The 20,129-nt window shown below is 43.9% G+C and overlaps 1 protein-coding gene across 2 annotated transcripts; it reads right to left on the bottom strand.

Moving 5' to 3' along the window:
• Positions 1–866: 866 nt before the first annotated feature.
• Positions 867–18,886, bottom strand: NONO (non-POU domain containing octamer binding). 2 transcript variants are annotated; one of them, XM_003917857.5, is made up of 12 exons: positions 18,301–18,886; positions 17,570–17,626; positions 9,994–10,156; positions 8,787–8,980; positions 6,257–6,558; positions 4,151–4,246; positions 3,764–3,960; positions 3,343–3,427; positions 2,871–2,973; positions 2,311–2,350; positions 2,007–2,116; positions 867–981 (listed from the first exon to the last, which is right to left on the bottom strand). In XM_003917857.5, exons 3-12 carry the CDS (start codon positions 10,145–10,147, stop codon positions 877–879), a joined length of 1,386 nt encoding a protein of 461 aa, XP_003917906.2. In that variant the 5' UTR covers positions 10,148–10,156; positions 17,570–17,626; positions 18,301–18,886; the 3' UTR covers positions 867–876. The 2 variants fall into 2 exon arrangements, with proteins under 2 accessions (XP_003917906.2, XP_003917907.2); XM_003917858.3 differs by lacking the exon at positions 17,570–17,626 and having other exon boundaries at positions 18,301–18,433.
• Positions 18,887–20,129: the final 1,243 nt, after the last annotated feature.

Below are 20,129 nucleotides of genomic sequence, written 5' to 3'. Positions count from 1 at the left end.
TGTCAGACTCAGTACAGCAACCCCTGTTCCTTGCAGATTGTACTAGTTCATCGCTATGCCGTGAACAGCAACATCATAGATTAATAAAAGGGTCATTCCTGGGTGTCCTCACCAAGAAAAAGATGGAGGCAGCGCCACCATGCAAGATTTTTCTCAAAGATATACTAAAATGAAAATCTCTAAGAGAAAAATGTTCTCTCAGAAGGTAATATATGGATATAACAGAACCGCACACACGCTGCCTCGCGACTCCGGTGACGCCGGTCTGAATTCACCGGATGGAACGGTGCCAGCCAGCCAACATCGCTTAGTATCGGATGGTGCGGCGTGCCGACGGTGACCCAGAAGCGTAAGGAGAAGAAAAAGCAAGTGAGGATGGCACTGTGGCTCACCCCAGAATCCCAGAGATTTTATACTGCGGATGGATCATGAGGTCAGGAGTTCAAGATCGCCTGGATGCTTCTGTCCTGAGTGCGTCGGCGTGAGTCGAGATCGCGCCAGTACAGTCCAGCCTGGTGATAGAGAGTGAGACTCATTTTGGGGCAAAGTGTCGAAACAAGATGGACAAAAAACGGAATGGCACCCAAGATTAATGGGCTCTCTAACTGGATCCACTTGCCATGGTTTCCCAGGCCCTCAACAATCACATATTTGAGACTTCAGGAATGCACCACACAGAATTGATTAAACAATATATCACACAGAATTGACTTTGTTTAATACCACCCTCCCTTGCCCTCTGCCTCCAGCATACCCCTGTAGTGTAGGCAGGGGTATCTAACTCACTTTTCCAGGGTAGAATTCTGGCTAGTCCAAAAAGGGTCCTTTCTTTAGTACTATGTTTGACACTGCAACTTGCACCACGCTTGAGCAAATTCAGCTCCAGGAGCTGCACCTAAGCATTTTAGAGGAGTTCCAACCAATTGCCCCAATTCCTTCCATTGTAGCAGCCTGACCAAAGCGTTCAGTTGTTGGTGGGGTCTTAAAGAGAAAAAGAGAGCAGCATTGTAACAGAGCCATTGCTGGAAGCTTCCCACCCATCTGTAGTCCCTCCACTGGAGGCTATTTCCATTCAACTATTCAAGGCTCCTGATGGTAGGTAGGAGTGGGTGATTAAGTCTGTTTAGAACTCTAGTGGATAACCCCAAAAGTGGTGGCGTATGCCTGTAATCCCAGCTACTCAGGAGGCTGAGGCAGGAGAATCGCTTGAACCCGGGAGGCGGAGGTTGCAGTGAGCCAAGATTGCACCACTGCACTCCAGCCTAGGCGACAAAGAGCAAAACTCCGTCTCAAAAAGAAAAGAAAGAAAAAACAATAAACCAAACTGTCTAGTTTTGGCATCTTAACACCATAACCAAAACCACCTCAGGATTGCATGAGCCATGAAGTATTTGGATTCACAACTATTTTATTTGATAATGCCTAGCCTTCATTGATTTCCCTCCAACAAACATAGTCAATCAGAGTGGCCAGTCAGACGGTGGCATTTACTTAACTCCTAGATTAAGTATAGAGACCGAGTTTGCTCAAGATTCAAAAATAAAGACCTTGAGGTTACATTTAATGGATACCAGCAGTCTTAAAGACTGCTATCTAGGCCGGGCTTGGTGGCTCACGCCGGTAGTCTCCGCACTTTGGGATGCCGAGGTGGGCGGATCATTTGAGGTCAGGAGTTCGAGAATAGCCTGACCAACGTGGTAAAACTCGGTCTCCACTAAAAATACAAAATGATCTGGGCACAGTGGCGCATGCCTGAAATCCCAAATACTCAGGAGGCTGAGGCAGGAGAATCGCTTGAATCCAGGAGGCAAAGTTGCAGTGAGCCAAGATCATGCCATTGCACTCCAGCCTGGGCAACAAGAGGGAAACTCTGTCTCCAAAAAAAAAAAAAAAAAAAGATTGCTGTCTGTAGCAAATTGAGGTAGGCCCCCAGGGGCTATGAAAGCAATGCCTGTTCTCCTCCTACCACCATTTAGAATTACTGTTAAGGCCTTGCAGTTTATTACCAATCCCAAAGTTCCATCCGGCATCATAGTGGCAGGTCCTGGAGGAGCTGGGGTACCAGCTGGCACAGGAGCAGGGGGCATGGCACCTCTGTTGTTTATGCCCATAGCACCTAAGGCAGAGTAGTGTGATCAGTACAAGGGATAAAGATTGTTAGTCTCTTTCTATGCCAAAGGAAACAATTCTACAAGACCTCTGAGCTAAGACATGCACGTCACCCCCTTAAAGTAGGTAGCAAAAGCTACATAGTTCACCAGAGACCAAACAAAAAAGGAAATCAGAGCCATTAATCTCTTAAGTCCTTACCTCCCATAGCCATCTGACCCATCCGAATCTCCTGCTCTCTCTGAAAAACAAAAAATACTCAAGAAAGTCCAAGACAGCAGTGCATTCTACCACAATCCATCAAGGACCACACACTAAGGGAAGTAGATAGAGTGGTAACACATCCAAAGAGCACTGAGACCAAGCTGAGGAGCACAACCCTTGCTAGTTGTGCAACAAATTCAAGGTCACAGAGCTACTAGGACACAAGCCAGAGCCTCCAGAGAGGTGAAAGGGGGAAGAGATTTCTTCTAAAGGTCCAACTTGTACAATTGCAAGGACAGCAGAGGACTAGCCAAGGTTGCATATCTCTTCCTATAGTGAGTCTAAACAGAATACAGCAGATCCAGTTTTTCATCCTATATTGCTTGTGAGGCAAGAACTCCTCTTTAAACCTTACCTCTCCTTATGAATTCTTTTTTCTAAAGGGTTACTTCACAACACGGGAAAAGTGGTCATAACCGATAACCTAGCAGACAATTCATGGTGAGTCTGTCTTATCACGACTGGCCTGGCACATCATGGGCACATGGGAGATATACCGCATCAGGGAAGGTTCCCTTGAATCCTTCCTGCTGTCGCCGCATCATTTCTTCTTGCTGCCGCCGCATCTCTTCTTCACGGCGCCTGCGCTCTTCCTCCTGCCTAGAGAGAGTCACCAATATATTTAAGATAGAGGCATTTCAGAACTTGAGTAGGTTAACAGGGGACTCGACCGAGGAGACCAGCCTACTGAAAACTATCACAGTTCACCAGGAAACTCACTGTTAAGTGTGCCCAGCCCTGAGGCAACCCCCAAAGAAACCTCATGAGACCAGTATTCAGCTTTCTTTTTAGCAGGTAACTTCTAGAACCATGGGCAGCTAAAAACATCTCCAATCCAAAGAACCTGAGAAGCAGCCAGGAAATATTTGCCAACACATTTATAAATGCATGAGGTAGCATGGCAGTAGGAAAGAGGAATGAGACATTACCTTTTAGAGTTGTCAGAGGAAAGGGTTCGAGAAAAGTTACCTGAGCTCCAGTTGCTTTCGTTTTTGCACCTCTTGGTTGTGCAGCTCTTCCATCCTCCGAAGTTCTTCTTGGCGCCTCATCAAATCTAAAGAAACAACAGACTTAAGAATATTCCTCATTGTCTTCATATAGATCTAATGACTTTCTTCAAATAAAGATCCAGAAAGCAAAGAGGATATAATTCCTTTGGAGCCACCTGTGGTGTCCAGATTCCAAAATGAAGTCAAACCTATCATTTCCTTCTTCACAGAATCCAGTATCTCTGCCACATCTCCAAATCTACTTATCTACCAAAATCAACGCAAAATATTTCAAAGTATAAAAGCAGAGATTTAGGCCTTTCTGCTAATTGATACAAAGAAACCCATTTAAAAATGTCATTTTGTTCTTTCAGCTTTAAAACTTACAGGCCTAGACTCACCCTGTCTCATTAGCATGACCTGGTGCTCATGGCGTGCAGCCTCCATCTCCATCTCCAGCTTCTCACGAGCCTCCTTGATGTTGCGGTCCACTTGGTCCTGCTGCTGCTTCTCCATCTCAATGAGTGCCTTCCAGCGCATGGCATACTCATACTCAAAGGAGCCAGGCTGTGCAAATCTGGGTGGCTGCTCTCGTTCCCTATAGGCAAGGTTCCTAGGTTACTAACTTTGTCCAGGATTACCCCAGCTAAGTATTGCATTCCTTGTGAGGACCAAGATAATGGCTGCCAGTGAACATGTGCAGCAAAGACCTGCCTCTTTTACATATCCCTTTATAAGCTTCCTTAAGAAGGAAACACCTAATAGGGAAATCTATCAAGACAGCATACTTGTGAAACTGCTGGTTTTTAATAACCAGCTTCTCTGGAAGTCCCTCTTCATCATCTAACTGGTCCATGGGCTCCACAGTCACAGGACGAGGAAATCTAAGAGAAAGAACGAAGTTCAGTGTTAAATCATACTCCACACCAGGTTTCTTCTCTACACATATCACTGGCACAATGAATTAGCTAGGGCTCAGGATTGGACAAACACTTCTGAAGGAGTTTTTATACCTAATGACATTATAAAAAATTGGGGGTTGGGCCAGGGGCGGTGGCGCATGCCTGTAATCCCAGCACTTTGGGAGGACGAGGCAGGTGAATCACAAGGTCAGGAGTTCAAGACAAGCCTGGCCAACATGGTGAAACCCTGACTCTACTAAAAATACCAAAAATTAGCTGGGTATAGTGGCAGACGTCTGTAATCCCAGCTACTCGGGAGGCTGAGGCAAGAGAATCGCTTGGACCCAGGAGGCAGAGGTTGAAATAAGCCAAGATTGTACCACTGCACTCCAGCCCGGAATACAAAGTGAGACTCTGTCTCAAAAAAAAAAAAAAAAAAAGAAAAAAAGAAAAAGAAAAAGAAAAAGAAAATCTGGGGTTGATAGGAGAAATCAGGCCTCAGATCTCTGAATACAGTCTCAAAGATATTCCAAGTAGGTAGATGTAGTACTTAAGTACAGCCTGAACATCTACAGACAATCTGAGAAATGACTCGTGGTAAACACTAAGAGATACTGCATGCACAAATCAACTTTTCAGAGCTCTAAAACTTCAAAGTAAGGAGAGACTTAACACTAATTAAATTAAAACGTACGGAGTGACTAAAAAGTTAATTTTCATAATCGTCATTCCACTTCTATTAATATAAGATTATAGCAAAAATCATATGAGAAAGCTCACTTAGTACCAAGTCTTTTTTTTATTTTTGAAACAGAGTCTTGCTCTGTCGCCCAGGCTAGAGTGCAGTGGTGCTATCTCGGCTCACTGCAACCTCTGCCTCCCGGGTTCAAGCGATTTTCCTGCCTCAGCCTCCTGAGTAGCTGGGATCACAGGCACCCACATTTTTGTATTTTTAGTACAGACGGGGTTTCACCACTTTGTCCAGGCGGGTCTCAAACTCAGGACCTCGTGATTTACTCGCCTCAGCCTCCTAAAGTGTTGGGATTACAGGCGTGAGCCACCGCACCCAGCCTAATATCAAAAGTCTTTCTTTTTTTTTTTTGATAGAGTCTTGTTCTGTCGCCCAGGCTGGAGTGCAGTGGCGCAATCTGCAAGCTCCACCTCCCAGGTTCGTGCCATTCTCCTGCCTCAGCCTCCCGAGTAGCTGGGACTACAGGTGCCCACCACCATGCCCGGCTAATTTGTTGTATTTTTCAGTAGAGATGGGGTTTCACCGTGTTAGCCAGGATGGTCTCAATCTCCTGACCTCGTGATCCACTCACATTGGCCAAAAGTCTTTTTTTTTTTTTTTGAGAGAGTCTTGTTCTGTCGTCAGGCTGGGGTGCAGTAGCGCAATCTCGGCTCACTGCAACCTCCGCCTTCCAGGTTCAAGTGATTCTCCTGCCTCAGCCTCCCGAGTAGCTGGGACTACCCGTGTGTGCCACCACACCCAACTAATTTTTGTATTTTTAGTAGAGACAGGCTTTCACCATGTTGGCCAGGATGGTCTTGATCTCCTCACCTTGTGATCTACCATGCCTGGCCTTTTATTTATTTATTTCTTTGAAGCAGTTTCACTCTGTTGCCCGGGTTGGAGTGCAGTGGCGTGATCTCAGATGGCTGCAACCTCTGCCTCCTGGGTTCAAGCGATTCTCCTGCCTCAGCCTCCCAAGTAGCTGGGACTACAGGCACATGCCACCATGCCTGGCTAATTTTTTGTATTTTTAGTAGAGACGGGGTTTCATCATGTTGGCCAGGTGGGTCTTGAACTCCTGACCTCGGGTGATCCGCCTGCCTTGGCCTCCCAAAGTGCTGGGATTACAGGTGTCAGCCACCATGCCCGGCTGACCAAAAGTCTTTAAACATAGAAACGTGGTTACTAGAGGCTAACTTTCCAGACCATGGAAGGAATTAGCAATCTAAGGTCTATGTCTGAAAATGACCCTCACTTACGTGGTTAGCAGGAAGGAGCCTTCACTGCATCTGTCCAGAGCTTTCCGAGCAGCTGGCTTCCCTGAGAACTCAACAATGCCTTTTCCTGAGGGCCTTCCTCGATCATCCACAATGACTACAGCCCTCTCTACCTGGCCAAACACAGAAAAGGCTTCTTCCAGCAGTTCGTTTGACACATACTGAGGAAGGTTTCGAACTGTAAGGGATGCACTATGGCAGGCAAAGCGCACACGCAGCTGCTTTCCACGGAGTGGCATATTGTCCAGCTCCACTTTGGCAATCTCCGCTAGGGTTCGTGTTTCCTAGGAAGCAGAGGAAAATTAGAATAACTCAGTTTGACAAAGAATACCTTAGCAGCCATCAACAGTCTAAAACAGTATAGTTCAATAACAAAGTATCTCCCCTGAAAAACTAACCACCATACAAAGAAACAGAAGTGAAAGAACTTAACTGTGTGCTTTAGTTCTTTGGCCACCCTAGTTTGCTTCTGATGGCCTTGCAATAAATCACATGTAATCCTAGAAGTTAATAACACTTAGGTGGTCATCAATTTCATAGGTATTATTCTCCCAAGTGACAACAGATCATCCAGAAAACAAAGACCATTGGCCGGGTACGGTGGCTCACGCCTGTAATCCCAGCATTTTGGGAGGCCGAGGCAGGTGAATACCTGGCTAATACAGTGAAACCTTGTCTCTACTAAAATACAAATAATTAGCTGGGTGCAGTAGAAAGCACCGGTAGTTCCAGCTACTCCAGAGGCTGAGGCAGGAAAATCGCCTGACCCCGGGAGGTGGAGGTTACAGTGAGCCAAGATCGCACCACCGCACTCCAGCCTGGGCAACAGAGCGAAACTCCGTCTCAAAAAAACAAAAACACAAAGACTACCCTAAAATCACCCAGAATATTTTAGGTTTTTTTTTCGAGATGGAGTCTTGCTATTTCGCCCAGACTAGAGTGCAGTGGAGCGATCTCAGCTCACTGCAACCTCTGCCTCCCAGGTTCAGGCGATTCTGCCTCAGCCTCCTGAGCAGGTGGAATTACAGGCGGTTACCACCATGTCCAGCTAATTTTTGTAGTTTTAGTAGAGACGGGGTTTCACCATGTTGGCCAGGCTGGTCTCAAACTCCTGACCTCAAGTGATCCGCCCACCTTGGCCTTCCAAAGTGCTGGGATTACAGGCATGAGCCACCGTGCTCATTCTAATTATTGCTAGGTATGTACCAGAATCACGTATATCCTCCAAGAAACCTCTTTGGAACGAGGAACCTTGATAGGATCCCTTTCATATTACTAAAGAGAAATCTGATACACAGAGAAAAATAACTTGCCTATATAGTACAGTTAGTGGCAGATGGGAATGAAAACCAGTTCTGACCACCCCATTCAGTGATCCTGCTGTCACATTATTCTCTTCCATTTACGGAGGTAGATAATGTCTAGAAATGTTTTCCTCTCATATACTTTCCCTAAATCGAAACAGATTTTAAAATAATGTCTACACTTACAAATGGTAAAGATGGTAAATTTTATGTTATGTTTGTTTTACCATCACTAATTTTTTTTTAAGAGACTGGGTCTCACTCTATCACCCAGGCTGAAGTGCAGTGCTATGAGCATAGCTCACTGTAACCTCGAACTCCTAGGTTCAATCAACCCTCTCATCTTAGCCTAGTTGAGTAGTTAGGACTACAGACACACACCATGTCTGGCGAATTCAATTTTAAAAAAAATTTTAAAGATACAAATAAACCAGACACCGTGGTGCATATCTATTGTCCCAGCTACTCAGGAGGCTGAGGACAGAGAATTGCTTAAGCTCAGGAATTCAAGTCCAGCCAAGGCAACAGGGTGAGACACCCATCTCTTGATCATGGGGGGACCAAACAGGGGAAGGGTATAGATAAAACAAAATTAACCACAACTTGATAATGACTGAAGCTATACAATGCATATGTGCAGGTTCATCATTATTCTGTCTACTTCTGTATGTTTGAAATTTCCCAATTAAAACAAAAAAGTTCCAGCCAGGTGTGTTGGCTCACGTCTGTAATCCCAGCACTTTAGGAGGCCAAGGTGGGTGGATCACCTGAGGTCAGGAGCTCAAGACCAGCCTGGCCAAAATGGTGAAACTCCGTCTCTACCAAAAATACAAAAATTAGCCAGGCGAGGTGGCAGATGCCTGTAATCCCAGCTACTCAGGAGGCTAAGGCAGGAGAATCGTTTGAACCCAGGAGGTGGAGGTTGCAGTGAGCTGAGATCCCACTACTGCACACCAGCCTGGGTGACAAGAGTGATACTCCGTCTCAAAAGGGCATACTTTAACTCCAGTATCCTAGGCAAAAAAACCTGTTATCCTTGAAACAAAACCAATGAGGGAAAATTAAAATGTGCCATTTTGGTGGTTGTTTCATCAACAAGCTTTTAATGAACAAATCATCTGCGAATCATTTCCACTGCCTATTTTTGCATATCTATTATTCTCCAGCTTCCCCACCTTTACATGCCTCAAAAGCCAACAGTTGCTCACCAAGCGGATAAAGCCAAATCCTTTATCCTTATGAATGAAGACTTCGCCTGCCTTTCCATATTTCTCAAATAGTTTCCTCATTTCTTCCTCGGTGATGTCGGGAGGAAGATTTCCCACAAAAAGACGGCTTCGTTGGGTGAAGGTCTTCTCTCCTGGTTTTCTAAAATTCTTCAGGTCAATAGTCAAGCCTTCATCTGAGAGAAGACACACAGTCACTTAAAAGACTGGGGAAATAGAATTACAGTTGTATCCTCAAGGACCTATAACCATTGATAGATTAGGAAACATTAATTGTTGTAGAGAATGCAAACACCATTTCCCAAGGCAACCTAATCACTTATGAGTATATTGTGCCTTAGAATGTGAAAGCAGTATGCAGAAATCTGCAAGGACATCTGAACAGCTCTATGACAGGCCAGAAGTCAAGCTGGACTAAGCAAGAGAGAGAAAAATATAGGCGCCACTGGCCAAAGAGAAAAATTAAGCAATTCAAGGAAGGAGCCCTATGTTACAAGGGATCAGATTTTAACATTCAAAACATACCTTCAGATGAGAATAAACAAACAAAAATAAAATAAAAATAAAAACAAAACCAAAACCAAAACAAAGTAACGGTTCCATTTTCCTAATCTCTCACCAATTTTCATAACCTTAACAGTTCCCATTCTTTCAGGCTGGGGGCAACGGAATGATGAGTTATGAAAGAGCAATTCTTTATAGTAATCTCTGGAAATAAAGTTGGGATTGGTTCTAGTCTTAGAGGCACACAATTGGTACTCACACGGGAACATATACTTAAAGACTTTTCACAATGAGCTGGTACAGGCTCAAGGCTATAAGTACAGTACTCAGTACCAGACTCCTCCATTTAAGCCTTAAAGACGTTTCTATATTCTTTTTAACTACCAGTCATCTGATGACTACCCCTAAGAACCATGCTGAGGTAACACATGCAGACATCTGTTTAGCAATAGAATGTGCCATCACAGCAAAGCAACTTGTACTCAACTGCTTTCATACATGTTTGCTCCTTGGTTTCGGAAAATCAGCCTTTTCCATCATAAGAAGTATTAAGAGGTAAAGAAGAACAAAGGTGTGCCATAAAGGCCTATCTAATTCCCTTATAAGCCCGAGAAACTAATCTAAAAACCAAGAAACCATTCCCAGAGGGAATCTATTTCTACTCCATCACCTAGCATATACACACTTTGGCTGCTGGCCTGTTGCCCATTTGCAGGTATTGGTGGTGGTGGCGGCTGCTGCTGTTGCTGCTGGTGGTGCTGCTGCTGGTGGTGGTGTTGATGATGCTTTCTTGGAGTATGGTTTTGCTTCTCCAAGTTAAAAGTTTTATTACTCTGCATTTTTGCACCCTACAAAGAAAAAGTAGACTAATAAATAAATTCAGTACTAATAACACAATCAGCCACCTTCCTGATGAATTATATGTAATTCATCACCTTTGGTGCTCTGGCTTTTGCCAGAGGCAAACAATTGGTTACTTGTGAACAACCATGACAAAGAAGAACAATTCGAAAATGTATGAGTGTTGTATATGGAAACAATGTTAAAAAAAAAATCTTGCGTTCTGGAGGTTACAAAATATAGCAAAAATCAAACAAAAAAGGAAAAAATAAAGAAAAAATAAAGAAAAAGGCCAGGTGCAGTGGCTCATGCCTATAATCACAACACTTTGGGAGGCGGGGGTGGGAGGACTGCTTGAGTCCAGGAGTTTGAGATCAGCCTGGGCAACATGGCTCATCTCTACCAAAAAAAATACAAAAATTAGCTGGGTGTGGTGGCACACGCCTGTGGTTCCAGGTACTTGGGAGGCTGAGGTGGGAGGATCACTTGAGCCCAGGAATTCAAGACCAGCCTAGACAATACCACGAGACCCCATCTCTACAAAAACATTTAAAAATGACCCAGGCAGGCTGGGTGCATGGCTCAAGCCTGTAATCCTAGCACTTTGGGAGGCCGAGGTGGGTGGATCACCAGGTCAGGGGTTTGAGACAAGCCTGGCCAACATGGTGAAACCACATCTATACTAAAAATACAACAACTAGCCAGGCATGATAGCAGGTGCCTGTAATCCCAGCTACTTGGGAGGCTGAGTGAGACAGGAAAATCGCTTGAACCTGGGAGGCGGAGGTTGCAGTGAGCTGAGATCGCACCACTGTACTCCAGCCTGGTGACAGAGCGAGACTCCGTCTCCAAAAAACAAAACAAAACAAAACAAAAAAACACTACCCAGGCATAGTGGCATCGTAGTCCCAGCTACTCAGGAGGCTGGAGCTGGAGGATCACTTGAGCCCAGGAGTTAGAGGCTGTAACAAGCCATGACCGTGCCACTGCACTCCAGCCTGGGCAACCGAGCAAGACCCTATCTGAAAAAAAATAAATAAAAACAAAAATCTAAAAACAACCAGGCATTAGCAGTTACACTGCACATAAAAACTAAATCAGTACTGGATGAGGACAGTTTGTACTAGAATGGCTTAAGGAACTTCCCAGTTCAATACTATACATTAATAGAAAACTACTTTTCCAAAAGAATCTACTCTTAAAAACTGGCCCCATCACACATTCAGGCACACTATAAAAACAAAATGATTGAAATAGATTCTGGTTATCACAAGGACAAAGACTAGTAAAGTCTTATCTTCTCTGGCACCCACCAATCCTAGCCCACAGTACATACTGTGTAAGTAACAGTGGTACAAGTATGGGCTGTGAGGTTAGGCATCCTTAAGTTTGAATTGTGTTTCTCAATTGTGTACTACTTACTAGTAAATTATTCTGTACCTGTTTCTTCAGTTGTTCTAAAGGGGATGATAAAAATACCGCTCTCAAAGAGGCTATGAGAATAAACATGTGAAAATGCTGGCTCACTAATGGCATACAGTACACACTCTAAATATTTATTAATCACAACGGAAAGACAAATGACTACTAAAGCAATAAAAGCAAACATAAAAAGATAGGCCAGGCGAGACAGCCCACGCCTGTAATCCCAGCACTTCGGGAGGCCGAGGCCAGTGGATCAGCTGAGGTCAGGAGTGCAAGAACAGCCTCACCAACATGGTGAAACCCCATCTCTACTAAAAATACAAAAATTTGAGTGGCGCGGTAACACATGCCTGTAATCCCAGTTACTCAGGAGGCTGAGGCAGGAGAATCACTTGAACCTGGAAGGCGGAGGCTGCAGTGAGCCGAGATTGTGCCACTGCACTCCAGCCTGGGCACAAGAGCGAAACTCTGTCTCAAAACAAAAACAAAAACAAAAACAAACAAAATAAATAAAAGGAGAAAAGATAAACAGGATGGGCACAGTGGCTCACATCTGTAATCCCAGCAATTTGGGAGGTCTAGATGGGAGGACTGCTTGGGCCCAGTAGTTAGAGACCAGCCTGGGCAACATAGTGACCTCATCTCTACAAAAAATATGTATAAAAAAATTAGGCATGATAGCACACTCATGTAGTCCCAGCTACTTGAGAGGCTGAGGCTGCAGTGAGCTGTAATCACGCCACTGTATTCCAGCCTGGGCAGGGAGAATGAGATCCTATCTCAAGAAAAATAAATAAATTTAAAAAATAAAAATAATAAAATGTTAAATTCTATCATTTAAAAATCAACATAAGATTAAAAAGAAAACAAGTGTTCCGTGCTCCCAAATGTTGAAATAAAAAAAAAAACAAACAAGGCCAGCATGGTGGCTCAGGCCTGTAATCCCAGCACTTTGGAAGGCTGAGGCGGGAAGATGGCTTGAACCCGGGAGACCAGCATGGGCAACATAGCAAGACTCAGTCTCTATTTAAAAAAAAAAAAAAAAAAAAAAGGTAGGGTGGAGGGGAGGCCAGGTGCAGTGGCTCATGCCTGTAGTCCCAGCTATTTGGGAGGCTGAGGCTGGACAATCACTTGAGCCCAGGAAGAGGAGGTTGCAGTGAGGCAAATCATAACACTGCACTCCAGCCTAGGCAACAAAATGAGACCCTATCTCAAAAAAATGAAAAAAATAGGCTGGGCGCGGCGGTTCATGCCTGTAATCCCAGTACTTTGGGGGACTGAGGCAGACCAGATCACCTGAGGTCAGGAGTTTGAGACCAGCCTGGCCAACATGGTGAAACCCTGTCTCTACTAAAAATACAAAAAATTAGCCAGGTGTGGCAGTGTGCACCTGTAGTCTCAGCTACTTGTGAGGCTGAGGCAGGAGAATTGCTCGAACCCAGGAGGCCGAGATTGCAGTGAGCAGAGATGCTGCCATTGCACTCCAGCCTGCGCAGCGGAGTGAGACTTGGTCTCAAAAATAAACAGGCCGGGCGCGGTGGCTCACGCCTGTAATCCTAGCACTTTGGGAGGCCAAGGTAGGAGGATCACCTGAGGTTGGGAATTCGAGACCAGCCTGGCCAACATGGTGAAACTGTCTCTACTAAAAATACAAAAATTAGCCAGGCGTGGTGGCGCATGCCTGTAATCCCAGCTATTCGGCAGGATGAGGCAGGAGAATCGCTTGAACCTGGAAGGCGGAGGTTGCAGTGGACTGAGATCATGGCCGTTGCACTCCAGCCTGGGCGACAGGAGTGAAACTCCGTCTCAAAATAAATAAATAAAAATAAAGGAAAAAAAAAGATTATTGGTATAATCCAGACTGAATTCAAAAGTGGAGTTTTAAAATGCAAATTTTCAAATCGATCAGGTTAACAAACTGAGGACGGTCTTCCTTATTCAAGGACAGTTCTCCAGGAATTAAAAGGACATCAAACCTAAATCCATTCCCTCAAACACAAGACGCTCTAGTAATAATTTAGCTGAAGGAAAGATGCAGAAAAGGACTTTTACGAGCATCATATTAATACTATATGCTTCCTTTGAAATAAGAGAAAATTGGCTGGCTGCGGTGGCTCACACCTGTAATCCCAGCACTTTGGGAGGCTGAGGCAGGCAGATCACAAAGATCAAGAGCTCGAGACCAGCCTGGCCAACATGGTGAAACCTCATCTCTACTAAAAATACAAAAATTAGCCAGGCGTGGTGGCGGGTGCCTGTAGTCCCAGCTACTCAGGAGGCTGAGGCAAGATAATTGCTTGAACCCAGGAGGTGGAGGTTGCAGTGAGCTGAGATCGCACCACTGCACTCCAGCTTGGACGGCAGAGCAAGACTCCACTTCAAAAAATAAACAAATAAATAAAAATAAAGAAAATTAGGTAGGATACGACGGCTCACGCCTGTAATTGTGGCACTTTGGGAGGTGGAAGTGGGTGGATCATTTTGAGGTCAGGAGTTCAAGACCAGCCTTGCCAACATAGTGAAACCTCATTTCTCCTAAAAATACAAAAATCAGGCCAGGCGCAGTGGCTCATGCTTGTAATCCCAGCACTTTGGGAGGCCAAGGTGAGCAGATCATGAGGTCAGGAAGTTTTGAGACCAGCCTGGCCAACACAGTGAAATCCCGTCTCTACTAAAAATACAAAAATTAGCTGGGAGTGGTGGCGGGTGCCTGTAATCCCAGCTACTCGAGAGGCTGAGGCAGGAGAATCGCTTGAACCCGGGAGGCGGAGGTTGCAGTGAGCCGAGATTGTGCCACTGCACTCCAGCCTGGGCGACAGACCTAGACTCCGTCTCAAAAATAAAAATAAAATAAATAAATTAGCCAGGCATGGTGGTATGCACCTGTAATCCCAGCTACTTGGGAGGCTGAAGTGGGAGGATCACTTGAACCCGGGAGAGAAAGATTGCAGTGAGCTGAGATCACACCACTGCACTCCAGCCTGGGCGACAGATTGAGACTATCTCAAAAACAAAACAAAATAAAACAAAACAAAACACAAAAAACAAAAAATAAAATTGGCCAGGCGTGGTGGCTCACACCAGTAATCCCAACACTTTGGGAGGCTGAGGGTGGACTGCTTGAGGTCAGGAATTCAAGACCAGCCTGACCAACACGGTGAAACCCCGTCTCTACCAAAAACACAAAAATTAGCTGGGCATGGTGGTGGGCACCTGTAATCCCAGCTACTCAGGAGGCTGAGGCAGGAGCATCACTTGAACCTGAGAGGCGGAGACTGCAGTAGGCCAAGATGGTGCCACTGCACTCCAGCCTGGGCAACAGACTCTGTCTCAAAACATAATAAACACAAAAAATTATATTTCTCAAATGAAAGAAATGTGACACAGGCTTGATAACTACTGATTTTGACGATGAGTATATGGGAATATTTTCATGTGTATAAAAACATTCCTAATCCATTTTATGTCACATCCCACCAAAACTGAAAACATCAATGCAATTACCAAATTCTGTATCCAAAAGTTTAGTAAGAGAACAGTTAACAAGAGCTATCAAGATGTTCATTCATAGTCTTTAATTCGGAAATTCTACTCCTGGAAATTTATCCTAATAATTTTAAAATTGAAAACTACACTCGTGAAAATGTTCATTGTAATGGCCTTTATAGTAACAAAATAATAAAAATGACTTAAATTTCCAAAACTAGGGGAAAGGTTTTCATGAAATTATGGTACAGCTATATAATAGAATATTCACAGCATTAAAAATTATGAAGACCACATAAACACGACTATGTCTGATACTCTAACGGGGAAAGGGTTTTTTTTTTTTTTTTAATTTTAAAGGTGTGAATATAGACAAGGAACAGAAGGTAGGCAAAAATGAAAACTGCATTGCTTGTAGGTTACTGATAATTTTTCAATTCACGATTTCATTAAAAAAATATTCAGTGAATGCCTACCATTTGCTAGGCACTATTCTAGATGGTTAGAGTGGATCAGTGAACAAAGCAGATTCTTGCCTACAGAGCTTACTTCTAGTGAGAGACAACATATATAAGTAAATTATATAGTACTTAAGAAGAGGTAAGTGCTATGGGAAAATAAATTAAAACGGGGGAGGAAGGTAAAGTGGTTAGGGAGTGGAAGGAGGCAGATGGTAATAAACCTCACAATATTTGACATTTCAGCCAAGATTTAAATTTTCACGTTTATATCATTTAATCAATTTTGTTTTTCATCAATTTTATAAGGTATCAGAAATTACAATTAAAAATCTATTTAAAAATTTTTAAACAGAAATTACTATCGGATACTTATTACAAAATGTATTAATATAGAAAATTTAGAAAAACCAAAATAAATAAAAATACAAATATAAAAATCCACAGACCTGCCACTAAAAATAGTCACTATTAACATGTTGGTATATCCTTCTAATCATTAATTTAGGTATTTGAAATGAGATATGATAAAAACTATTCTGTAACCTGTTTTTTCCACTTTATGATGTATCATAAACAGTTTTCACGTCATTAAATCTTTTACGCTAATGGACACAGCATTCAGTTGTCAACCAAGTCCCTATTGTGTTGGACACCTGGGTTGCTTCTTATTTTTCACCATTATAATCAATGCTCATAGCTAAATCTTTGGACATATCCATGATTAAATATTCCTCCCACAATTTTCCATTCTTGCTTATTTAGACATACATTATCATTTTGGTAACTGATAATGCACCCTTGTATATTCAGTTTCCTAATTTCTGCTAACGTCAACATAATTGTAATTTTTAATGACTAAAGTTCCCCAGGATGTACTAATTTAATTTACTAAACTACACCCTACTACAAGACATTTAGGTTGTTGTTTTTGGCTTTTCCTATTATAATGCTGCAGTAAATGTCTTCTGGCTTTCAGTTTTATTTCCATTTAATTATTTCCATAGGATAAATTCTTAAAAATAGAATCTACCCTGTGACCCTTGCCACAAAGTGCAACATCGTTTTCTCAAAAAGTTGTAAGGATTTTAAATGCCACGAGCAGGTGTAGCAGTTTCATGGCAAATGAGATACCTTAAAAAAAAAAAAAAAAAAAAAGGAAATAGTCTTTTAAAAAATAAGATATAAAAGCAGGAAGTTAAAACACACGAAATCTAAAGTCCACCCTGGAAAGAGCTGGGGATGGGGTAAGGTGGGCATCAGAATCAAATCTTTTCCTATTTGGGTTCCAGGTGTTACCTCTCTCTTCCCCTGGCCCCGGAGAGGCCCAAGATGGAATGTACTAGTGAAGACTGTCATACTGTATAAAGCACCTAGAACAGTGCCTACCAAGTAGCAAGTAGCTCGAGAAGTATTTCTTCCTATCACCTACTTCTCATGACCACCAATATAATTTGGAAATATGTGCAGAGCCCTCTTCAGAGTAATAAATTCACCGTCGCCTAAATACTGGGCCTCTGAAAAGTGAACACAGCGCAAACATCAGCAGCGAAGATTTCTATCTACTTATGTGTTCCTGAGACTAATAATCCTGATGAAGAATTCTGAGAGAAAATACGTATTGCTGATTAGAAAGACTAACTACTGGGCATGTTACAATTGAACAAATGTTTAGGTACAGGACCAAACACTACATCACACATATCTGAAATCTTAATCTGGTATAAATTTACGAGACTGAGATGGCCGCCTGGATGGCCAGCCTGAAAGCTGCAAAATGAACTAAGGTCCTTTGCTAAGAGTTTCTTAGGACTTTTCATTTAATAACAAAGAAGGTGGACAAAGACACAGTATAAATATAGCCAGGCCACCCCCCCCCCACTAGAGTTGCCAGATTCAGCAAATAAAATACACAACCCACAATTAAATTTGAATTTCAAATTTAGTTGAAACTATGCAACGTATACTTAAAAATAATTGGTTGTGTATGTGAAATTCTAATTCAACTGGGTGCCCCGTGTTTTGTCTGGCAACCCTATCCCTTACACCTACCTCAACTTCGATTAAAGACAGCAAAGTGCCTCCCAGTTCTCTCTAACCTCGACTTCTCTGTTAAAAACACAAAGAAACGTGTCAGGTTATGGTAAGAGTTTCTCAATCTGGAAAATAAAATACTCGATGCGAAATCCATAAATTTAAGTTTCATTTTAAAAAGTGACGCTATATAAATGCGTCAAGGAGCCAGGCGGTAAGACTAGAAAAAGGGCATACAGAAATCAGACTACGAAAGCGGTGGGCTCTGGATATGCAGAGGAACTTTCCAGCTAAGAATTTTGACAAAGAAATATCGCTCGAGGGGCCCCATTTGCCCATTCTGAATTAATGGCCTCGCGGGGCCGAGAGGAGGAGCGCCCGACAAAGCGCCTCCTCCTCCAACCAACCACGACTTCAGCGATCTCTCATAATAGACCCCACACCCTCGGGCCCAGAACGGCTCAGAGGCCGGCAACTTACACTGACACGGGTAAGATTCGGAGATGAGTTGCACAAAGAAACGCGACGGGAACGAAAACGGGGAAAGCCCGATGCGAAGCGAGTTAAGAGAGGTGGGCCCCCGCGGGTGGGCTGAGAAGGCAGTGTGGCGGCGGAGACAAGGCCTCAAGGGGCCTCGGAACCGCCATCCTCCCTCCAAACCTAGCTTCACCCTCGCCTCTTCTTTCGCTGATTGTTCCAAGAAATCCCACTACCCTCCCAAACAAGAACCAAGCGGTCCCAAAACTCACCCTCTACCGACTGGTCTCTCCTCGGAGTAACGGCGACGCTACACGGCCTCTCCCGTCCCGAGAAAAGAGCGCGCGACCGCCGGAAACGAGACGACGGAGCTCGGTGCCTCCCAGGGGTACAAAGTGGCATTCTCGATTGGTTAGCTGAACTGCCAATCAAGGTTTATCTCCCGAGCGGAATCATTTTTCCGCCATTTCTTAGATTCTATTGGCTGCCGAATGCCAAAGGCTTGCGTTCGTGTGAACGACAGATGGGGACAAAGAGCGAGGCTCTGTACCTAATGCGCATGTGCAAGCGGCCTGGCGCGTGAGACGGAAAAGGAAAGGGGGAGGGGGAAAAGGAAAAGGAGAGGAGCTGGGGCTGGGGGTCGGAAGGAGAGACATAAACGAACTAACTGAAAGACTCAAAGACTAAGTGGTGGGAGGGGGAAAGGAGAGGAGAAAATGGGAGAGGAAAGTGGAAAGAGGGAGAGGAAGGGGAGAAAATGCGCGCGTAGGCGTGCTCGGAGCAGTCCTGCACTGCGCCTGTGCAAGAAGCAAGAGTAACAATGTCATTGTATTCAGTGTAATAGATTTGGCCTTTTCCTACTGAAAAAGTGCCCCGCCATGTTTCTTTTTTCACACTTCCTTTTTAGGGCTTGCATCCTGACACTACATGATTTCTAGGTGCTTCTCCTGTTGCTGGGGCTGCTCGGGAAACGCAAATGAAATAGTCAACTCTTTGGTCATGGTTACAGACGGGATGGGGGAGGAGGGGGTGCATCATACCTTAGTCTCTGCGTGATTACACAGAATTGTAACCAGCACCCTCATTTCCATGGTAACCAGAAAACTTAGCAGTCCAAACATCACTATTGTTCCTATGATTTACAGAGAGATTCAACAGGTGTCATCATTGCCATGGATATATTGTAGGCCTCTAGATCAGACTGTATATTCCATAGGAGGCCTATCAGTAACTAACCTTCATTGTTTCAGTAATCCCTAACTCGCCCTGCCCCCGTGGTTAACCAAGGACTACAAGGATCAATTGATAAGTATTTGTTGTTAATTCCCATTAATTAATTCACACTCAGGGTTGCAGGGTATCCCAATGGGCGCCACCTTATGTGGGAACGCAATGATCTAGACTTGGGCTGTTCAATAGAACTGTCTGCAATGATGGAAAGGTCCTATGTCTGCTGTGTTCAATATGGCAGCTACTAACTATAAGTAGCCATTGAAATAGAACTAATGCAACTGAGAACCCGAATTTTTAATTCTGGCTGGGTGCAGTGCTCATGCCTGTAATCCCAGCACTTTGAGAGGCCGAGATGGGAGGATCACTTAAGCCCAGGAGTTCGGGACCAGCCTGGGTAACACGGCGAAAAACCATCTCCAAAAAAAAAAAAAAAAAAAAGCAAAAATTAGCCTGTCATGGTGGAGCGTCCCTGTAGTCCCACCTACTCGGGAGGTTAAGGTTAAGGTGGGAGGATAGCTTCAGCTCGCTTGGGAAGCAGAGGCTGCAATGAGTAGAGATCGCGCCACTGCACGCCAGACTGAGTGACAGAGTGAGACCTCGTCTCAGTTTAAAAAGAAGAAAACTAATACCTACTCATGGGGGAAAAAAAAAAAATACCCAACAGTATAAAGGAAAAGTCTCCCGCTCTATTCATTCTCTAGAGATAGCAATTATGACCACTTTCTTGCGTTTTATTTTCTATGTATGTACTGTTTATATTTATTTACTTAGAGACAGAGTCTTGTTCTGTCACCCAGGCTGGAGTGCAGTGGCACAAACACGGCTCACTGCAGCTTCTGCCTTTCAGGTTCTAGCGATTCTCCCACCT

The sequence above is a fragment of the Papio anubis genome, chromosome X (genome assembly GCF_008728515.1).
Source record: "Papio anubis isolate 15944 chromosome X, Panubis1.0, whole genome shotgun sequence".
Lineage (NCBI taxonomy): Eukaryota > Metazoa > Chordata > Mammalia > Primates > Cercopithecidae > Papio > Papio anubis.
The sequence above is the reverse complement of the archived record's forward strand: the minus strand, read 5'-3'. Positions and strand labels throughout refer to the sequence as shown.

Bases quoted from the DNA above. Each gene is read 5' to 3' on its own strand.
- NONO (XM_003917857.5), bottom strand. From the start codon at position 10,147: ATGCAGAGTAATAAAACTTTTAACTTGGAGAAGCAAAACCATACTCCA. The intron at 8,981-9,993 runs GTGTGTATATGC...GTCTTCTCTCAG, and splicing joins GCAACAGGCCAGCAGCCAAA to ATGAAGGCTTGACTATTGAC. The intron at 2,974-3,342 runs GTAACTTTTCTC...GACTCTCTCTAG, and splicing joins CGAAAGCAACTGGAGCTCAG to GCAGGAGGAAGAGCGCAGGC.